We start from the raw sequence: 21,598 nt of genomic DNA, 5'->3' as shown, positions 1-21,598 counted from the left end.
ATCATATGGAAGTGGTATTTCAAGGAAAATAAAAACTCTCTGAAGTCACTGTGAGAATGTGTTTGATATATGACCGCGCACATGTATGTATTTATACGAGACACTTTATATTGTCAGTTAATGCTCCAGGTATTTGCACCTCCGTGACCTCACTGAACTTAAAGGAATGCTGCTGCGATAAGATCATGCCAGAGCAAGTTCAGATTCTCCTGCAGGAGCACACACACACACACACACACACACACACACACACACACACATTAACACACTAAGAGAAAGTTTGATTCGATGAAGCTGTCTGTTTTTTTAATGAGGACTAAACGACCGTGTCCCACAACACTCACATGTTCACTTCACAGACTTCTATCTTTTACTCTACAGTTCACAAATAAGATGAAACCCGAAAGGTTGTGTTCTATTGGACATTACAGACGAAAACCTTTCGTGGAATCAGGTCTAAACTAACTGTCACCACAGTAGGAGTCAGCAGGTCTGAAATCTCCTGAAAACATCTGGAGAAGAGGAGTTTGCAGCTGCACGAAGGGTTTGTCTTTCTCCACTCACCTCGAGTCAGTTTTCAGGAAACACTCCGGCTGAGCTCCATGAAGAAAAGCTCCCGGTGGTTACTGTTCTAGGAGAAGTGGGACACCGAGGGGCCGGTGTCAGCGGTGGATTACATGGCTGGTCTGCGGATCCGAGACAGAGACACAGGGTTTGGATCAGACAGAGCACCGTGAGACTGGAGGAGGAGGAAGAGGAGGAGGAGGAGGCTGCGGTAACATGATGCCTCGGTCTGATTGGTTGAGGAGATGATGGCGAGTTTCACCTTAAGTTTTAATCCTGTTATGAAATTTTGACAGTCAGAGTTTTTATCTATTGGTGTGTGTTCGTGACCAGTTCTGCAAATGATAGAGCTACCACCCAGCATGTTAATCTGAGTTGGAACACTATATACCGTATATAGTATAACATACTATACAGTATAAATACAGTGTTATGGTGGAAAGGGTTTCATGACAGGCCTTCTATAGAGATGTTAGGATGGTCACAGCAGCATGTTAAATATAAATCAGATTATTGTTAAATACCAAACAAACATGAATATCTGAATTGTTGTTTGAGCCATACACACTCTCATCTGAAGACTAAGGTAAGATCAATTTCTGACATCACAACTGATTAATAGCCCCGTGCTTCGGGAGTAATGAACTCTGTCAGCACTAATGCAACCAAATGTTCATAATTATGTTTCTATTAGTGTGTTGGTACGGCCTGCGGGCCCAGTAGCCCGTTTATGCAATAACGAAATCATTGAATTTCCTGAATAGAGATTTTGATTATCAGCCATAATATCGTAACCAATCAGGGTAGACTTACCGCAAGCTACGAGACCGTGAAACAGTGTTAGTTATTCTTGTTAAGTCACAACTCTGTACGGTTTAAACTGTGTTTCAAGAAATATATGTTTTACTGTATAGACAATGTCAATGAGAAGAACTACCCTACCCACAATTCTCTTGTGAAACAACGGGCTACACTCGATGGTTCAGCGTTACATTATGATTGTCACAAAGAAACCATGATTTCTCTTTGTAACATGCTGCAAAAGAAAAGTCAAAAGAGGTGAAAAACACTATGAGGTAAAGTTTAAGAAGAAGCCCTGGGAATCTTCAAAAGGGGATAATTTGCAATGGTTTTCGGGAAACGTTTATAACAACTTCAATAGGGCCTCCCACTGTCAGTGCTCGGGCCGTAACTACACTCTCAAAATAATAATGTAGACTACACATTCTTGTACCTTCATGTTTGTTTTCCGTTTTAAAATGTATTCTCTCAGAATCAAATGTCTTATATCATGATTCATCTTGTAGCTGGTTTACTTGGTTTCGAGGTTTAGAACTTTTTTGAGGATTTCTGATACGTCAACAAAGAAATAAAGGGGGAAATTTACTTCTGAAGCGAGATCCGTTTAAAGTAGCTCGATACTGTTTTATGCTCTACCTGACCAAAAGAGGTTGCCAGGCTCTTCAACGTGCCTGTATGTTTTTAAGTTACCTAGAGGACACAGTCGCTTCTCTATGTATTCAGCTTCATCAAAGATGCCACTAAACCTATCAAAAGTTTTATTGTAGATTCAAATTTTACAAAGCTATTTTGATAAATATATTTCCTTAATTGATAAATATGGTCACTTTGGGGCAACAGAAGCTGTAAACACACCTTCATAAAGTTGTTATGGTAAACCCGTTAGTCTACACACTCAAAACAGCAGCATTAGCTTTGATTTGGAGTATATTGTAGTTAAGTCGGTTCTGTTAAATGCCACACAGTGTAAGGCAGCTCGTTGTTAGCTTTATTACCAGTTTGGTTCGAGCTTAATTGCTGAAAACTGCTGCCTGAGGGCCGTGGGAGTAAAACATTGAACAATAAACAACAGTGCAGGCCAAAAGAAAAACAACATTGAGATTGAACGATTAAAGCCGCGAGGAAGGAAGAGCTGAGTGATCATTATCTGTGGCTCCATGTTTATGAAGGACGTTTTTGAAAGTAAATATGGTAATTTGACCTAGTGATGATACAACATTAATTAACGCTGATTTAATAAGCTTTTGTGTAGCTATACTGTTTTCATTAGTATAAAAAATGGCACATGATGTGTCTCATGGAAATTGGTTTGTTTTAAAAATGACACCTTATTAGAAAGTTATCCTGAGATTTAATCACTGCATTCAAAATATCCAATATTATGAATATGAGAGAAACGGTCAGAATCAATCATTATCGGTGCTATAGTAGTGTGTCTCAAATAAAATAGTAGAGGAACATGTGCCCAGACAGAGTATCGTAAGTCCAGCTCATTAACACATGGGAAAAACAAAATGTGTATGTAAATCAGTTTATTGCAAGAAGACCACTGGGAACAAGGCAGATGATTGTGTCTCTGTTTTGGCTCCGAGCTCCGAGTCCAGAGGTCCTCATCAACAAAAATTAGGATTTACAAACAATTCAAAAGACATGAGCATAAAACGACATGAATTAGCTGAAAACTAACTGTTTTAGGCCTACATTCTAAATACTGTATATCTCAAATACAACTGCTCAGTTATTTAAACATCTGTGTTTATAATAGCATATCCCTGTGATATGTACAGCATAATCAAGACAGTGCCTTTTTGATCTGGGAGACGCATTAAAATTACAAACAAAATAAACTGAATTCTAAACAAGGCATGCAAACCTTCCAGTATTTATCCCTATGAAGCCTACCTGAAATTACATCCAATCCACTTTTTACTGTTTGTGTAAAATAACTGCCATCTCTGGAGTTTAGCACAGCTCTACAGCGCTATCTTGTGGCCGCAAGAGGGGCATCAACACCTACAGAGGAGGCTTTTAATTATTAATAAGCAATTCTATTGACATGGGTATCTTTCAAGGTAAAATTAAAATGAAATAAAAATACACACATTCCAAGTTTTTTTTAACACATGCTGAAAGAGAGTGGCAATACTGTTGACAAAGGTGGTTCTTTTTATGGCTCAAATACAAGTAGGAGAATGGCCACAGGCGTTGGTTTTGAAGCCTCAAATACAAAAGATGGCACAAGAGTTCAAGCCCTGTGTAAGAGAGGTGAAAGGTCAAAGCTTCATGTGCCATTAACATCCTTTTTTACCTGAAAGTGAATCTTTGACATCACTTATTTAACATGCACAGGGTTCAGGCTCCTACCTATGTTGTTAAGACCATTGATAAATATCGCATTTTCTCTCCATGTCATCTCAACCCGGCCGCGTGTCATCTTCAAAAACCACTGTGTTTGCACCAATATACAAATGCGGCAACATCTTTCCAAACTATACAAAACTTATAAATTATGAATTTCTAAGATCTTAAATATAAACAACATCAAGTCGGTTTCCAGTACTTGAATTATATATTAGGTACAGCAGTACATACAGCTTCATCAACAAAGAGTGGAGGGCGCTCCATTTAATACACCGTACATGACCCAAAGGGCTGAAACTGTAGGGTTAGACATGATCTTTGAATAAATTAATTCATAAATAAATCATGATTATGTCTTCCCAGTAACAGTGGTTTCCTTGGTTCCCCTCAAGATTGTGACACACAAACGCACACACGCACGCGCAAGCACACACACACACACACACACACACACACACACACACACACACACAGACACATGCGCACACTCAGGACTAAAATCGACTCTTATGTCCAAATCTACTCGACTCCTTCTGTTCTAAAAATACTTTTGGCTTTAATTTAAGAAATAATGTGAGATTCAACTCAGAGACTTAAAACTAACTCTTTAATACAGCACAAGAGGTCTACTGTCTAGAGGGAGCTTTAACTTCAGTAGTTACATGTTTGGAGTACCTGTAGACGCCTTGCAAAGATAGAAGATTATCTCTAATCCATAAAGTGACAGTGCTGGATGTCATACCCAGGGTGATCCCTTTCTCATGTTGGTTTAGTCATTAACTACAAAGCCCACATCTACTTGGATATGCCTGTAGAGAAACAAACAAGAATAGACTCTATGTGAATAGTGTTAAATATCTAGATTCTCTCTGACAGTGCTAAGCGCAACTGTACTCGTGGCTATTACAGCATGCTACGCTGGCTGGTGCTGAGCAGGGTGAGTGTGTTACTGGAGGGACCAGACCACTACAATAAAGCTTACAATGTTGTAACTGTTATTGGACCAGTTAGCTTTGCAAGACTGATCCAGTTGTGCATAAAAGAGTCCTGTATATCAGCTCATATTAGTACTTATATAATCCTCAAATATATACAGAGAAAGTCAGTTTTTACTTAAAAATACCTTAATTGTGTGCTTATATCCAATCTTGTACAAAGAGTAACAAACAATCCAGCTAAAGTCGCTGTACGCGCAGGATTCCTCTCTTTCCTCCAGTCAGTCAGTCAGTTACAGTAGCAGCTTCTTCACCAACAGTAGCCTAACAGTCCGTGTTAATACAGTTACGTTTTTTCCCGCCAAACTTTCGGTTCATCAGACGATTGGCAGCAAACACAGCTGCTGGGACTTTCTCTCCACGCCACCTCTCCGGTCCCCAAAAATGTAAAACCTCCTGTGTCCTCTCTCTTGTGTGTATTGCACCAAAGATAAATCATATATATATATACATATATCTCTATTTCTCTATTTGAAAAAATAAATAGTAAGACTTGGTTCCAAGGTGCCAAAAAACTGGAAGCCAGGTGAGACTTCCTCCATCGGTCAGAGGAAGAAGAAGTCGAAGAAGAAGAGGAGGAGGAGGGAGGTCAGTGGATGTCCCGGCACGTTGGGAGGTTGACGAAGATGAAGACGTTGAACTCGATGAGGATGGAGAAGCACAGGAAGACTGCATACATGACGAGGCAGACCAAGCCCAGTCGCCAGTCCAGAGTCCATTTGTTTAGATGGACACCGATAACCTGCAGGTGGAGAGACGGAATTAGAGAGAGAGAATGGTGCTGAATTAAAAAGGGGAGGAGGTCAGCACTGCAGGTGTGCTGCTTTTTAGTTCCTAAAAAGTTGTCGACTAGAGAGCCATGTTTTTAAACCGTGTTAGACAGAAATAGAATGTTTGGTGGTCAGTGATGGGACGTTTAGAGAATGGTTTAGACAACCGACTGCTGTCTGCCTTTCCTAGTCTACTCAGTTAGCGCATCTCCTCACTAACTTTGCTGCTGCATCAGCCATAAGCAGGTGTAGTTTTGCATAGCACTGGTATATTTTGTTGTATATATATATATATATTGCAGCTGATGGTTTTATCTGCTCTGGTATTTTCACACTGTTGATTGTAGTCGAGCAGCTGAATCTGGTCATAGGCCATGTTTCTTACAGGCTCTTGCTACTTTAGGTCCCACACCACAGTATTTGAGCCCAGTCACACATATGTGAATGTGAAGCGAATATCGTAGGTCAAAGTTCAGCGAAGTCAAACTCCCCGTAAAGCCACGCTGCTGTTTGCCTCGGCACAGGAAGCTAATTTTTTCTTTACCTCCCTGCTCTCACAGATTGGAAGTGAACAGAAGGCAAAGGTTAGCTGCTTAAACATTCATAAATGTCTGAGTGGGCCCTTAGGGCACACATGGCAACTGGCATCTTATCATCAGGATGTGTTTTTGCCAGGATGACCTGATTCTGCAAAGTTATAAATGTATACTTACGGTGAAGAATACTGAGGCAAGCAAGAGTCCAACAGAGAATATGAGACCTCTGCTGCTAAGATGGATCTGTAGAGACAGACACAGAGTGTTATTCTTTGGTATACTACAGTATTTTTCGAATTTCTTAATGCCATTAACTGGCTTTAAAATCCAAGTTTATGAACAATCTGCAAATAAGGACATAAGGCAGACGCTGTTGTCCTGTATGTTTGTCCTTATCCACACAGGATTACACACTGTTTTTATTCAGTTGGGGAGACTGTTCTGGGTTTGTAACGTCATGGTTGAATGCACCTACTGTAAGTCGCTTTGGATAAAGGAGTCAGCTAAATGAAATGTAATATAATGTAAGCGTCTGACATTGATTTAACCTATTCTGATATAATTTTCCACACAATGATATCAAATACAATTTACTAGAGTAAGGTGATCAACTCTGCAGTGCCTCAACAGATAATGTGTGGGTGTTTTAGTACACGAAAGTAATAGTGAATTCCGCAATGAGATTAGTGTTCCTGTTCTTCATAAACACTTTTCTGTTCTACTTGGAATCTCCTTTGGCTGAGCTGAAGAAACACTCACGATGGAGCCGTAGTCGATGCAGAGGGTTTGCAGCGCCCAGGGCAGGCCCAGGCCCACAAGGATGTCAAACACATTACTGCCTATGGAGTTGGAGATGGCCATGTCTCCCAGACCTGAGGCAAAGAGAGAAGCACTGTCAAGGTCTGTCTTAAGTCACAGGACAAGTCAGAAGTGACAAGCAATAGTCTGCAGTGAACAGCCAATCCTTTTTTTTCCACAGCATTCCTGCTTTTCTGAATGAAAATTCTGATTTCTACTTGTTTCATCAGACTGTGTTGATCCCTGTGTGTGTGTGTGTGTGTGTGTATGCACCTTGCCGTGCCACTATGACACTAGCCATGCAGTCAGGGACGCTGGTGCCTGCTGCCAGGAAGGTGATGCCCATGATGACATCAGGTATACCGAGCGTGAAGCCGATCACAGTCACCTGAAACCAAACAAATTATATATCATGATACAGGTTTTTTTATGTGTAGTTCATTATTAAATAAAACCATGAAAAGACGACCAACTTTCACTGTGTCAGGTCAGAGGTGTTAAAATGTTTAACACCCAGTTTACAAAACGCTACATAAACCTTACTGGCCCTGTTCAGACTTGGTATTAACATCCTCACTGAGAGATCCCATCAAAAGTGGACAGCATTAAGTGCATCTGTTTACATCTGGTATTGCATCCTGAATGTCACCACTTGTGATTGGATCTCCCTTCCACAGTCTATATGCAAATAATCACTTTGATTTTGTGTTCCTTAATGCCAAAACTCAAAGAAAAAAATATCCTCATCCACATATGTGTTTGATTGTGTGTGTGTAAGTTTGTGTGTGTGTGTGTGTGTCTTTCTGACTGGACTGACCATCCAGACCATGATGTATGAGAGGCCAGCGATCCACATGGTGGCCGTGAAGAAGGACACTAGGAACCATCTCTCCCAGCGGCGCTTAGCACAGTTGGGAACGGTGAGGAACAGGAGCAGGGACAGCGGCCACATGGTCAACCACGTAAGTTTATTGCACGCCCCAGCTGGACAAAGACAGGGAGACAGTGGATAACAGACAAACAAACAAATTTTTATTATTATTATTTTTCTATATGTCAACTGTGACAAACGTACCTGGAATTTTGAACGGCACCAAGGGGCCTCTATTATCATCTTCTTCCTCTCTTTCCTCGTCGTTCTCATTGTTCTCATTATCCTCATTTTCATTCTCTGTCTCATTACCAGACTCCAGCCGCTGAAGTCTGCATCTCCCATTCAGACCCTGCTCGGTCCCGCCCATCCCATTCTCTAAGCCCCGCCTCCCCTGACTCCTGGCCGCTGAGTCTGAGTCGCCATTGGTGACGCGGTTGACTCGGGTCTCTGAAGTGTTGATCAGTCTTTGTCTCTAGAAGGGATAACAGAACATAAAGATATCAACACGAGAGATGTGGACATGACTAGTGCAGTGCTCATTGTAAACCTGCCTGTTCTCTTGTCCTGTGTTAATGCTCTGGAGCTGCCTCAGAATTATTCCCTGTCATTAATGAGTCCTCTTCAAACAGTTCTACAATATACTGTCTCTTTTTATTGTGTGTGTGCTGGATCATGTGTGTACGGCTTTTTAATAAACAGTTAAAAGTTAGAGCACTTTGTATTCCTATTACCTGGTTTATCTGCAATGATTCTATAGTCAAAGCTTTTCATAAAATGAAGGTGAATTTGCGTAATTAATGTTCACGTATGTAATTCATATATAAGTCTGATTGCTTATCGTAACAGCGGATATTTGTGCGAACACTGCCAATTCAACAAATGTTGTGCAGTGCAAATGTTGTGCAGTCCAAACAGGGATGATTCTATGGGTGTTGTTGCCATAACAGAGATCTGCACCCATCTGCGTCAGATATAGTGAAATAAAAACAATCATATTATAAAAAATGATCTGGCAGTGATTTGGACCAATGGTTTGACCAAGTTGCAGGCCACTGCTGTAGTTTATCTGAGGATGTTAAAGAAGACATGTAGAAAGCTTCTTGCAGCCCATGAAACCACATAACTCAAGGTGATGTAGCGTGCCTGAGTCCACTTATAGGTTGGTGTACATGTACCTCAGTGATGAGCATGCGGGAGGCCATGGTGAGACGGGTCCTGGGGGAGAAATGATTGGTGATCATGATCCTCATGCCGGCCTCAGAGAAGGACAGCTGGTGGGGGTATGCAGACAGCAGCTCATCCACCATCAGCACTGATGGCTTACAGTGGAAGTTAGCTGGGAAGAAATAACACACACTGTTCATCTGACTGCTAAAAACCAAATGCAGTCAAACTGTTACTAACCTCCAGTCTTCTTAGCGGGTTTTAAACCAACGCTAACCTAACCTAATAACTTGCATTAACTGCATGAAGGACCACATTTGAAACATAACATCCAGAACAATGGTAGTTAGTCTTGACACTTCGACACTATACAATGACTTTGGACAATATATAAACAGGACAATGTCAGAGACAGTATCATCAGAGTCCTTATGACTGGGATGATTTGGTGAACAAGGATCTGTGGCGCCTCTTAGAGGGTAACAGTTGAAACAGGAGGCGAGCAGGGCGTTCGGGTCAGATATAATTTTTTGTGTCCTTATGATGTGGATTTGTGGTATAATGATGGCAGGGGAGTGCCAGGGATCTTTAATGATTTGTTGACAGTGCTCTGCAATATTTTTATGTGAAGTGACTAGTTTGGGCCAATCCATGTGTTTTGATGCTCACACTGAGGCGCTGATTCAATCACAGTTTCATCCCAGAAACACACTCTGTCTGTCGGTCTGTTGTGTCAAGACAGGATAGTAGCTAATATACTTCATATTATCTCATCACGATTGGACCTCTCTTTTACCAGCGTCCCCAATGTTCAAAATGCTGCTCAACATTGTCCGACAGATGGTCACATATTACTCCTATCCCAACTTCTCTGTACTGGCTCAATGTCTATTTTAAATATTTGGGGCTCACATATGGAGCCCTACATGCCAACGCTCTGCAGGATATCGTGGACCTTCTGCACCCACACACCAGGATCCGAGCTGTTGGACCCTTCACCGTGGACCTTGAAAGGGCACATCAGCCTCTGTAGCCTCAACTGTTCAGACAGGTATTTAGGTAACATGTTGTTTTCTGTTAATGTTTTGTCATATATCTGCTCCCCTTGTGGATTTGATCTGACCCTTAGATAGTGTCTCTGTGAACGATGCTGTATAAATAAACTGTACTTACAGACACACCCTAAGCTAAGTCAAAATTCGGACACCTGTTTGGTATATGCTGAGTGAGCTGCTGATAATTTGATATTATTTGATTAATTGTCTCTGCAACGGTTTCAGCAAGTCCCATTTACTATTCCATCTTGTTTGTATGCAAAATATGCTGTAAACAAGTCACACAATACGCCGGTGTCAGATTCATACTCTGGTACAGTGAAAGGCCAGTGGATATACAAATTGATGCCATGCTTTTGTGATGTAAAAAAAATGAGACCATTTCATGTCAGAACTTTTTCCACCTTTAATGTGACCTATAATTTGAACAGTTTAACTGAAAAACAAACTATAAGTTCAAACATAGTTTAATTTCTACCATGCCAAACTTCTCCACCTCAGAATGTCAGGACATTTGTTCAATAAGTTTAGTGATCTCAGCAAGTTTCCATGTCTGGAATGTACAGAAATCGACACTAGCTCCCCGTCAAACAACGCCTGAATTACAAGATTCTCCTTCTTACCTTCAAGGCTCTGTCATACCTAGCACCTCCATACCTCTCTGACCTCCCTTATACATACTCACCTACCCATTCTCTCCGATCTTCCTCCTTCATCCTCCTCACTTATCTTTCCTGACCACTTATCCACTATGGGGTCTCCAGTCTTCAGCTGTGCAGGCCCTCATCTCAGGAACCTTCCCACAAGCCATCTCTGACTTTATCCCCACCTTCAAAATAACAATCCACTGTTTTTGGATTGTTGGTATATAATTAAGGTGTCATTGAGGTGCCCATAAATTAGTATTTATTATTATTAACTCCATCCTGTCTGTTGACACAGACCAATATTTACCACCAATCCATTTCGTCTGCTGATCAATGGCAGCTGGAACATTTACAATGTCAGCTGTTGTAGCTACTTTCTTTCCTTCAAGGTCAACCATCACCCGCAAGCTGAGTTACAGTAAGACATGGTGACAAGGTCCTGTCCCAGAGGTGTCTATGAGACCAGACATCAGGCTACTGTGGGGACCATTTGTGATGCTGCACATTCAGACAAATCCAGCCTGGCAACCTTGCTGAAGCAACTGCCACCTGCTACCCCAGTTGTCTGTGTTGCCTCCTCAGCACACCCCCAAGGAACAAGTTAGCAGGGTCACTTGTTCTCACCGGAGGCAGCAGTCAGAGCATCAGACACAGAACAAGCTGACAGAGCAGGATGTGCTGAGGAAGGTTGGAGCCAGCACCTCGCAACGTTCTCTGTTCTGGTAGCTGCTGTTGTTGTGCCCCAGACTTTGCCTTATCACTGAGGGCAGAGCGGCTGCAGACATTAGAATCATCAGTGGAAGAGATGGTGGCTAAAACAATTACTTTTTTACATTTGAGTAAAACCACAGAGGTTGTCCTACTCTCTGGCGGGAGGTGAGCAATACAGACAGTAAATAAAGCCACAGCATGACCATCATATATTCCTGGTAAGGTTTTTCATCATACTATGCATTGGAGGCAAATATACCCCCTCTGAGGATAACTTCATTGTCTCAACTGAAATAAACCCCTGCACCAGACTGCATACATCTACCATCACCCGGTCCAACAGGAGGACTCATAATAATCTACTGCATCATAACATTCTTCTGTTTCCTTGGTCTAAAGAGTCATATTTAATATTTTTTTGACCAAGTATATCATAAGGGATACGTATGTAAAGCTCCACATACATTGGGCACTGTGACTTTTGGTCACCCTCATACAATGCCCCAAAGTCGGAGTGTGGAGGATCATTAGCTATGAGGATCAATCCAGGACAAGATGTACAGAACTTATTCAGTAAAGCCACCTTCACTATCCTTTCACGGAGAAGAACAAAAATAGAGGAGTGGTGGTGCCCCAGCTGCCTTTATGCAAATTTCATTGCGTCGAGATGAGCAGCTAAAACCTGCAGAGTCCTGTTACAGGGCAGTGCCTGAGAGAAATAGAACATTTTGTGATACCTTTCTTGAGCAGGACTGCAGTAGCATCACACGTGACATTGTCCTCCAGATCGGTGCTTCCTGTCAGCCCATTGGCCAGACTCACAGAGCTCTTCTTTCGACGGTCAAAGTAACGATGCGCCCGACCGTTAAACCTGCAAATGACAAATCAGTTAAAAAGGAAAGTAGCTTTTAAAATCTAACAACTTCCAATCCACCCAGCTTGTGAGAAAGACACTCACTTCATGATGAGGATGTAGACAGCATACATGAGAATCAGGATAAGGGACTCCCACCTGCCACACAAACACAAATTCAGGCCAATGTGAAATATAATTCAGTGCAATCATCAGCATTCTACAGAAACATACTTACCAGCAAACCTTCTCATCGTAGATGAACTGAAATAATGAAGAAAAAGTGGAAATTAGGTGAAGGAAGTGAGTGAACGTTAAATGAAATCTCCACTTCTGCTCCACTAGAGGGCGCAAGCAGTCCAGAGCTCAGAGAGGCAGAAAAGAGGCCAAAGCTCGACCTTCTGGTTTCATCCCATTTCACTTAGAGAAAGACTCTGAAACCAGCTTTTTAAACTCTCCTCCATAGCTACATGCTGCAAATATAGGAATATTGCTGACCTTGTGACACTCATTTTTAAGTTTGAGTGTATAATAATAATCATGCAGTATATGTTAGTCATGTATTTCATGAATAAAAATTGTAATCTTTAAAGTAGCTAAATAAGTAGAATGGACTTCAATGTATAGTACACCCCTTTGAAGTATAATGTTGACTCAAATTCCCATTTACCTCTACAAAACATGTACTGAAATACTTAAATGTACTTTTCACCACTTCTCCTTTTCAATTCCTTTTACATTACAAAGGGAGATTAAAGTGTCATTCAACAAACGCACAAGTGTTTTGATGTTTGATGTTTCTGAGTATACATGATTTCTGCCCTTTTCTACAGTGAATAAACTGCATATTTGAAACCTGCAAATGATTAGATGTTTGATGGAAACATCTTCAGTCTGTCTAGATTCTCACAGCACACATGTTTTTTGACCAAAAGATGTGGAGGATAGCTGTGATTGAAAAACTGCCTACAATCTAATTAATACTGCTGAGGTAGAGAGTATGTAAATGTAGGAATGGCTACAATGGTTAAGTGGAAGCATTGGTATCTGTGCATATTTCCGCAGTCACCACACACTTGATCCTTTGTCCTGTATGTTTTCATCTACAAACTCTTACCGCAATGAGGGCCAAGATAGAAAACGTGTAATAAATGGAGTCTCGGAGTAGAGCCCAGTGAGAGAGCTTCACGGCCTGCAAGAGAGAGCGAGAGAGAGAACAGAGATGAAGCACAGTTCACGCCTCTAACATCATTACCATACTAATGTAAACAGCCGAGCTCTGAAGTTGACCTCCTGAATCATTTCACAATCAGTGGAAAAAGCCAATCGCAAGGTGCCATCCTACATAGAAAAGGTGCCTGTGTGGTTATCGACTTTATATAATCAGATACAATGCAGGGGCCCACAATGCAGTGACTAATGCTGGAGCACTCTCCCACACAGCGCTCGCACTGTATACGCAAGTGGAAGGTCAGGAATCACATCTTGAACGTGCCACTCCCAGTCGTGGAAGCGTTTGCTGCTGCGAGGCAGAGGGCAAAGTTAGAGCATAACAAGACTCGAAATGTTTGCTTGTGCTCTAGTTCACTGTACAATAGTTCTTTGTGGCAGGGACCTGCTACGAACAGCCAGCCAAAGGTAATAAGCAGTGGTGAGGTGCACTGCTTGACCTGAAGATGGTTTGACTGCACCCATTCCCTATGATCCCCATCAGACCCCCTTCTCCCTCATTAGCTCCCTGTGATTACATAATGCACAATCTGGGATTGCATCACTGTTTGGAATCTGATGCAAATATTTTTCAGAGCAGAGATGTCAGTCTTGTTCTCTCCTTATTTCCATGTCCCTGGCACATCAGCTTACATCAGGGAGAGGCTGCACTTCATCGTGTAGTTTTGTATTGTGTGCACAATATCCAGGATGCAAAGCAGAAAAAGACCTACAAACTCCTACTGTAAAAAATATGCAATTGAAACAAATGAAACATAATAAGTGTACAGCTTTTTGATGTTTTAGGAGTTTATGTGTTAGAACATTCTCAAAAACCATGAATCAAAACATGTCGAGGTGTGAGTTTCGATTTTAGTTATATCCAAGACCAGCAGTTCCCAGAGAGATTAGTTGAGGGTGCAGCATGATTTTTCCTTATCCTATTTAGTAAAAGGATGATGTAACATGTACATTTCAGTATTTACTTGTTAAACCCATTTAAAAAGGAAAATATGACCATTGACATTTAAATCCACCTATCAAAGTCTTTCTTAAATATGTACTTCAGTCACAGCTACAACTAGTGACAACATAACTCATGTTCATGTCTCAATTCGATTTTGTCATAGTAACAGCACAGCTTCTGACTCATGGCTTTTCAGGTGAACGGCAGTGAGAAATAGTGAGAGAAAGAATTTGGGCTCCAGCAGTACCAAGAAGGAAATCACTGATACATATATTAATAGATTTCAATACAACCTCAATACACAGAGAATTAAACAGAACGCTGCTTATAAGTAACACAGTTTGAACAGCCAAACAATAAAGATCTTTGAAAGAGGAATGGCCTTTTTTTTTAAGTTTAGGAATACTACCACTTTTTTATATCTTGCGGCTTACACATGGATCACATTACCTACGAACTTCAGTGCATAGAGTCATACATGCATAAATCAACAGTGTGGACATGTGTCCTAAGTAGAAGTAGAAGAACATGTGCATGTATGCAGGAGCACTTCCTACCACTTTGTGTTTATGTGGCTGAATATCTAAAGGGAACATTAGTTAAGCTGTACTCTGAAATGACACCAGGTCAGCGACAAACTCGGCTGTGACATCATACCTGGCCGGCGAAGAAGCCACACACGCCAATGATGCAGAGGATGTTGAAGACGGCTGAGCCCACAATGGTCCCCACACCAACATCGCCTTTGGTGATGAAAACCCCTGGAGAGAGAACATGCCGATACACACACACACACACACACACACACACACACACACACACACACACACACACACACACACACACACACACACAAACACAAACACAAACACATACACACACATAAGCAAGCACAGATTTGGAAAAAGAAAAGAGGAAAATCTTCAATACAAATGAGTCGTTGAATCTTTTCAATGAAGTCTATGCAAAATAGGATTTTAATATAAAGGATGTAACAATGTAGTGTGAGGATCAAGACTCAGAAGTAAAAGTGTTTGATATTGTTGTCTCACACAGAATTACAGTGAACACACCCCTGATGAAAGAAAAAAACTACATATATGAACTTTATTCAACAGCAATGCTCTACTTCTGTATGCATCGATTTTAAATGCATGTCTATTTCCTCCCTGTCACAGCTACTGCACCTAGCCTTGCAGTTAGAACAAAAGGAGGAGAAGAAAGCGAGGGGTGGATGCAGTACACACTGTACCTATGACTGACGTGAAGAGCTCAGGAGCCGAGCTGCCGGCAGCCATGAAGGTGGCGCCTGCTACGTCCTCGCTGAGATCGAGACGCTGGTAGAGAGAAAAGAACAGGAGACCAACATGAAGTGGATTTTCCCACAGGAAGTAGTGGCTGCAGTCGGAAAAATCCACCTGTAGTTTTTAGACATGTTTTAGCAGATCTGTCACTGAGTTGATCCTTAAGATCCACTAAAAGCTTTGTTTATAAAAAAATATTTCTGCTTGCTTTTCTAGTTAATCTGTGATCTAGTGACATATTGTATAAACATGGACAAAATTTTGTTAATATTTAAATAGACAAATGTTAAGTTATTTAGGTAAATGAACAAAGCCTTGGAGATGAGATTTCAGTTTCTTCGGTTTTCTTTTCCTGCAGTGAAATCAACATTGTATTTGACATTTTATGCATTAACATATGCTTCCTAAATTATAGATGTAAATACACAACACTAGGATCAATGTTTGTCTTTGAGATCTGTTTGTGTAACCATGAGCAGTGTTACACTAATATATTAAAAGAGCACAAAGACAGTAATAGTCCTATCGTATGAAAGTATAAAGTCAAGAGATTTTCACCCAAACTTTTCCTAACTGAAAGCTCGGGGGAAAGTGAGAAAGTGAAGTTGGACTTGTTTGTTGAACCAGCGAAGGAAGAAAGTCAAAATGATTCCATTACTATTAAACCTGGTTGTTTTAATTTGAAAAGTGTGCTGCATTATACCTCACATATCTTCTCCATGGAGGGGACGAAGTAGTCATCACACACCAGAGCCAGGGCACAGAACATGTAAATGGTCTGTGGAGAGAAAAAGAGAGAGAAATATATTAAAGTGCTGATGTTTACCACATTTCACATCTTCTTATGCTTTTTGTTCTATTTTGAGAATACCCCATTAAATTAAAATTATCCTGAAAAAAGCAAACAGGTCTAATTGAGTGCTACAGCGTCGGAGAGCTGATCCCATGCAAATGCAGTTCACTACATTAACGGTTATACATATGAAATTCACGAATACCATAACCATACAATTTAAATTTTTTAAAAGGCGAGTTATTCTTCACATTTAATACATCCTGGCATTAAAAAGTTAACACTGTACCAGTTACTAGATCAGTTGCTCCTACTCACATGTAGCCTTTTCTCCTACTGAAATGTACTGTCTAGATGGAAAGAACAAATAAGTAAGGACCTCTGACATTGGATCAAACCTTTAGCTATAATATCTGAGAAATAATGAAATAATATGTTGTTCACTTAATTATTCATAAATCAGCTTAACAGTCTAACGGTCATCTTCACCCTTTGTTTTTTTTGTTTTTAAAGATGCACACACAAAATATTGATTTTCTGTCTTCTCCCTTTCAGGCAAAGTATCCACAGTTTTAAATCCACCAGGTCTTTGAACTTGAGAGCTTTATGTTTAATAAACAATGGATTTGTTGGCTTAAATTTTAAAGTTATTAAATTCTAACTACAGCCAAATAAAATTGTATCATGAGCAAAATAATTTATTCATAATAATTAAATACAACTAAATGTAAATACCACTTTTGGAGAAAACAAATGATAATCTCTCTAACATTAAGCCTTTCAGAGCACCACAAGATACCTTCAATACAATTTCAAATGTCTCCCACATATAATCCTCTCGGCAAGACTCATTATAACTGTTGTCTTTCCTGGCGTATCATTTCATAAACATCGTCCGCATTCAAGCTTTCCTTGGCATCACATTGTTCACACAATACAATACACTCAGTGGCATCGAGACAGGGAAGCGATGAGAGAGAGAGAATTTGCTAAGGTGTAGCGACGACAGACTGACCGGAAATGTGTGAACAAAGGAAAGACATGACTACTCTTACAGCTATAATTTATTTTCAAGGATCTGCTTACAGCGAGAATGACATAGTGAAAAAATATTCCTTCTTCCTTTTATGCTCAGAACCAGCAGTTCTTCTACTTCCTGTTTCTGAAAGCAAGATCTGTCTGTGTGTGAGTGTGAGTGTGTAGACGTGCCATAAACCAAAAGGTTTGTCCATTCAGGGCAAGCAAACGGTCAAAGGTCACCATGTAATCCTGATGACTGGGTTTAATCTGGATTCTGATGTAGGGTTGAGGGAGTGAAATGAAAGCAGCACTTATCAACATCTTAAATCTACTGTAACTGGATGTCAGCATGTGTGTGGCTATCGGTGAGTATACAAGTGTACTGTATATGCTGAATGTACATTTGTTTCCACTTGTGCATATGTTTTTCGTGTGCATGTAGAAATGAAAGTGAAAAACTTTAAGAGTTATGTTTATGTTTCTGAGAGCAAATCTCCCGTGAGAAGTGATGATGCCAGTATTAATAAGTGGTGCAGAAATGGGGGTCAGCAGTATACACAAGCTGCCAAGACGTAGGCAGCGGAAAGTAAAATACTGTGATATAAAAATTCTGAAACAAAGCTTCAATGCATAACGTTTACAGATAACTGCCTTTTAGCTGAATCCAATACAGGAATCATCTGAGATCATTGAGATCAATGAGAATCTCTGACTGGAGCTTCACTTAAATGGCAAATTGTCTGTATTTGCAAGGAGTTGATGAGCACTCAACGCTCTCTACAGAACAGTTTTTTTAAAGGATGACCCGCTCTGTGGCTATATCACAGGATAATACAACAAAAAGGCATCAGCATCAAAACTATTTTAAGCAGCATCCTTGATCTCAGACCAAATGCTGCTACTGCATTGGTATACCAACAACATCAGCCACATGATGACATGACATCTGTGCTTTAATTTTCTATAGTTATTTTTAAATAGCATTTCAGACCAAACTTCTTGGCATTATGAGGACTTACATTTTTATATTTAACAAGTAATTAGCATAAAACAAGTATTTATTCAGACTCAGGTTTAAAGGAGGGCTGCAGGTTGAACGAGGTCAGTACATTATTATGATGCCAGATAAGTGTGATGTCACAACACAAGTCATAACCAGTAAGTCCCAACTGTTTCAACAGAATAATAATGAATTAAGTTTTTTTTTTTTAAATAACTTAGAATATATTTTTTTAATGTACAAAATTTCGCACTGAAACTGTAGAAGGGTACATTTCGATACTCGAGTAAATCACGTCATTTATATAAATGAAAAACATGTCTGGTCTATAATGTGTGAATTGGTTTTCACTAGTTTATTATTACCTTTATATCATTGTAATTATTTTGTTTGTCTCTTTTGACTGTTGGTTGGGCAAACCACACATTTGAGTGTGTAGCCTTAGACTTACCTTTTTGCAAATTGAAGGGCGTAACTATTCATGGATTATTTAAAAAAACAAAATTTTTGTTCTAATGTCAAAGTGAAAAAATGCAGTTTAATGCTCCTGGAAGAGATTGTAAGGGACTGTAGAAGTCAAGTAATAGTTTACTGTTCATAAGGTCAGGAATTAATTTGGACTATTATTATTATTATTATAGAACTATTATTTGTGTGTGAATTCTCTCGTTTTCTAAACATGGACAGCTGGAGAGACTGCAATCATCACATCTGTATAGTAAACATAAAAACAGGGAGCCTGCTGTTCTCTCAAAGATAAGTACAGAAACAGCTATAAAATGACAGATTACACTATATTAAAGGTTAGACATCGTAGGCACAAAGCTGGTGATGATATACTGTATGTTTTGTTTTTTTATATCTAAGCATCCAAGAAAAGGTTACTTTTATTTGCCCTTCTCCTGCAGGAAAAAGCTAACTCAGAGGGTGGCTGCTCTGTAAGTAGTGACATTGCCTATAATGTCAGACATGTACTGGCAGAATGGCCCATTCTGAGGTTCTTAGTGCTCGGTTTATGCACAGCAAAGTTCCCTGGAGATGCTGCTCTGCTGGCATGAGCTTCCATTACAGTCAGCTCCCCAGAGAGTATCAGCAGCAGCACAACACAACGTGGGCCATGCGCTGGAACACCGTGCATGATTTGTGGCGGTCATGTTGGAGTGACAGCAAAATGCTCCGTCGGAGCCTCGGCCTTCACTTATTGACCCCCCCCCCGCTGGGCGAAGCTGGAGGGGAGAGGAGGAGAGCATCGTGCTGCTGATCCAGATCCTTTCCTGCTCAGCAGTTAGGATAAAATGTGTTGCACCACTTGTTCATCCTAGCTTTGGATGACAGCAGCACTCATCCTATGACTTTATTAAAAACGGAACCTGAGAGGAGCTGAGAAGGATCGAGTCGTATTGTTTTAATTGAACACATTAATGTCTGTTTCCAGGAGATTAGTTGTATAAAACCTTTTGTAGATTGGGAGCTGTGTGAAATCTGATTAAATGCCTCAATCATCATCATTGACCCTTAACCAGACCTCTGCTGCACACACTCATTCTCAGCTCGAGGTAGAGTCATGAAGCTAAATTTGTACCTAGGCTGCTACTGGTATAACACACCAAATTATTTAACTAACTCTATGGTCTAGTAGTTGCATTGTAGCACATGTAGGTGTCACATTTTGACAAGAACAAAGAATGTGTGTAATAATTAAGATGATATCGCTTGCTCTTCTGCAACGATTATGATCCCGTAAAGAGTTTGAATACATAAAAAATCAAAAAATCTCCTGATTAGACAAAAAACAACAATTTAGTCCATCTATCTATACTGTCCTGTAGTTAAATCCTAATGTTAATTAAAGAGAGGTAAATAGTGCATTTGGTGCATGTTTGGATTATTTACAGTTGTAGATAACTACACATTTGCTGCTCTCAAAAGTATTTGAGGCGGAAGGACAGTGTGTCTAGGAGTGTTTGAAATACACTACAGTGCCAGTGTTCGTGTTAATGAAGGAACATGTCACCTCACTTAGTGATGTAGTTTTAATAGTTTAGAATAGTGGAGGAACACTGCACCAGGTCATGAATACACAGATAATTTATGGGATATTAGCCAGATTATTGACAATCCACTGACCAAACCTTTTAAGAGTGATGTAACGTTTGCTGCTTAAAAAAAATACAGGTCATATGTGCACTTAGACACAAACAGACATGTTGACACACGTGCACATGAATGCAGTAAATGCTCCGGCCAACTTACACACAGGACATGCAGGGCCACGGCTCCTTCTGTCCGCTCCTTGTTTGTGAACAGGTCTGTAGGGAACTCGTGCAGAGCTGGAAGGGAAAAAAACATGGCGTTAGAAAAATTCATAAAGGGTTTGTGAGTTTGCGTGTGTTTGTGTGTGTGTGTTTCAGCAGAGCGTGGCATGGGGAACATAATTCCAGTGCCTGGAAGGGAGGTCGACCATATGAGCACAGAAACCCATTGAACTCATGTGTACTGACAAGGAGCCTTGCCCATGTGAGTGTGACAGTCTAACTGTGCCCATCCAGGGACAGTGTATGATACCTCAGAGAGCAACCAGAAAACACAGAAACTGAGGAAAAGTGAGCGTTAGGAGACAAAGTGAGGGAAAAGAGAGGAGAGGGAGCATAGTAAAAATAGAGAGATATTTAGGGGACATTCGATTAGAAGTAGGGTGGAGGGAAGAAAGGCGATGGAGGTTCAGCTGATATTCGCAACTCCACATCTCTGCATGGGAATGTGAGCACAACTGAGCAAGAGAGCGCAACTGTGAGCGAGTAAACAACGGGGAGAGCAGGATAGAGGGAAAAGTGGAAAATTGGCAGACGGTGGGAGTGTGAAGGAAGACAGAAAGAGGTGAAAAAGAGGGGGACTTTTTAGTGTGACTGGAGTTATTCTAACCCCTCTCCCTGGCTTTTGACTCGCCTTCCTCTCCCAGCCCCACAGTCCTGATAACTACGACAGGCGCTCAGGCATCGGGTCGTCCATGTGATCATCTACTGCACACAACTCAGGAGCCCATTCACAGGCCACTGCTAACATCTGTTGCATATTTCAGCACACTCACTATTCCCTGTGAAAGACAAGCGCTCTGCATCAGGCGCAGAGCATGTGGTGCAACAAATGGCAACAAGAGAATTCAGAATGTTTTATTG

The 21,598-nt window shown here is 40.6% G+C and overlaps 2 protein-coding genes across 3 annotated transcripts in view; both read right to left on the bottom strand.

Annotated features, from left to right (window-relative positions):
• The window catches only part of LOC133953560 (ras and Rab interactor 2-like), a 36,095-nt gene extending 35,396 nt beyond the window's left edge, over positions 1-699 (bottom strand). For both annotated transcript variants that reach the window (XM_062387519.1, XM_062387520.1), the window contains exon 1: positions 565-699. The gene's annotated coding sequence lies outside the window, so the exon portion shown is untranslated. The remainder of the gene's footprint in view (positions 1-564) is intronic.
• A 2,189-nt stretch (positions 700-2,888) lies between these two features.
• Positions 2,889-21,598, bottom strand: part of LOC133953561 (sodium/potassium/calcium exchanger 3-like) — a 42,851-nt gene continuing 24,141 nt past the window's right edge. The window contains exons 3-17 of the mRNA XM_062387522.1: positions 20,676-20,752; positions 16,313-16,387; positions 15,558-15,642; positions 14,963-15,066; positions 13,247-13,321; positions 12,368-12,393; positions 12,235-12,288; positions 12,014-12,147; positions 8,875-9,035; positions 7,901-8,171; positions 7,643-7,809; positions 7,099-7,213; positions 6,787-6,899; positions 6,205-6,270; positions 2,889-5,463 (exon numbers count right to left, since the gene is read on the bottom strand). Coding sequence (XP_062243506.1) covers positions 5,311-5,463; positions 6,205-6,270; positions 6,787-6,899; positions 7,099-7,213; positions 7,643-7,809; positions 7,901-8,171; positions 8,875-9,035; positions 12,014-12,147; positions 12,235-12,288; positions 12,368-12,393; positions 13,247-13,321; positions 14,963-15,066; positions 15,558-15,642; positions 16,313-16,387; positions 20,676-20,752 — 1,676 coding nt within the window. The 3' untranslated portion in view covers positions 2,889-5,310. The remainder of the gene's footprint in view (positions 5,464-6,204; positions 6,271-6,786; positions 6,900-7,098; positions 7,214-7,642; positions 7,810-7,900; positions 8,172-8,874; positions 9,036-12,013; positions 12,148-12,234; positions 12,289-12,367; positions 12,394-13,246; positions 13,322-14,962; positions 15,067-15,557; positions 15,643-16,312; positions 16,388-20,675; positions 20,753-21,598) is intronic.

The sequence above is a fragment of the Platichthys flesus genome, chromosome 5, assembly GCF_949316205.1.
Source record: "Platichthys flesus chromosome 5, fPlaFle2.1, whole genome shotgun sequence".
Classification (NCBI taxonomy): Eukaryota; Metazoa; Chordata; class Actinopteri; order Pleuronectiformes; family Pleuronectidae; genus Platichthys; species Platichthys flesus.
The sequence above is the reverse complement of the archived record's forward strand: the minus strand, read 5'-3'. Positions and strand labels throughout refer to the sequence as shown.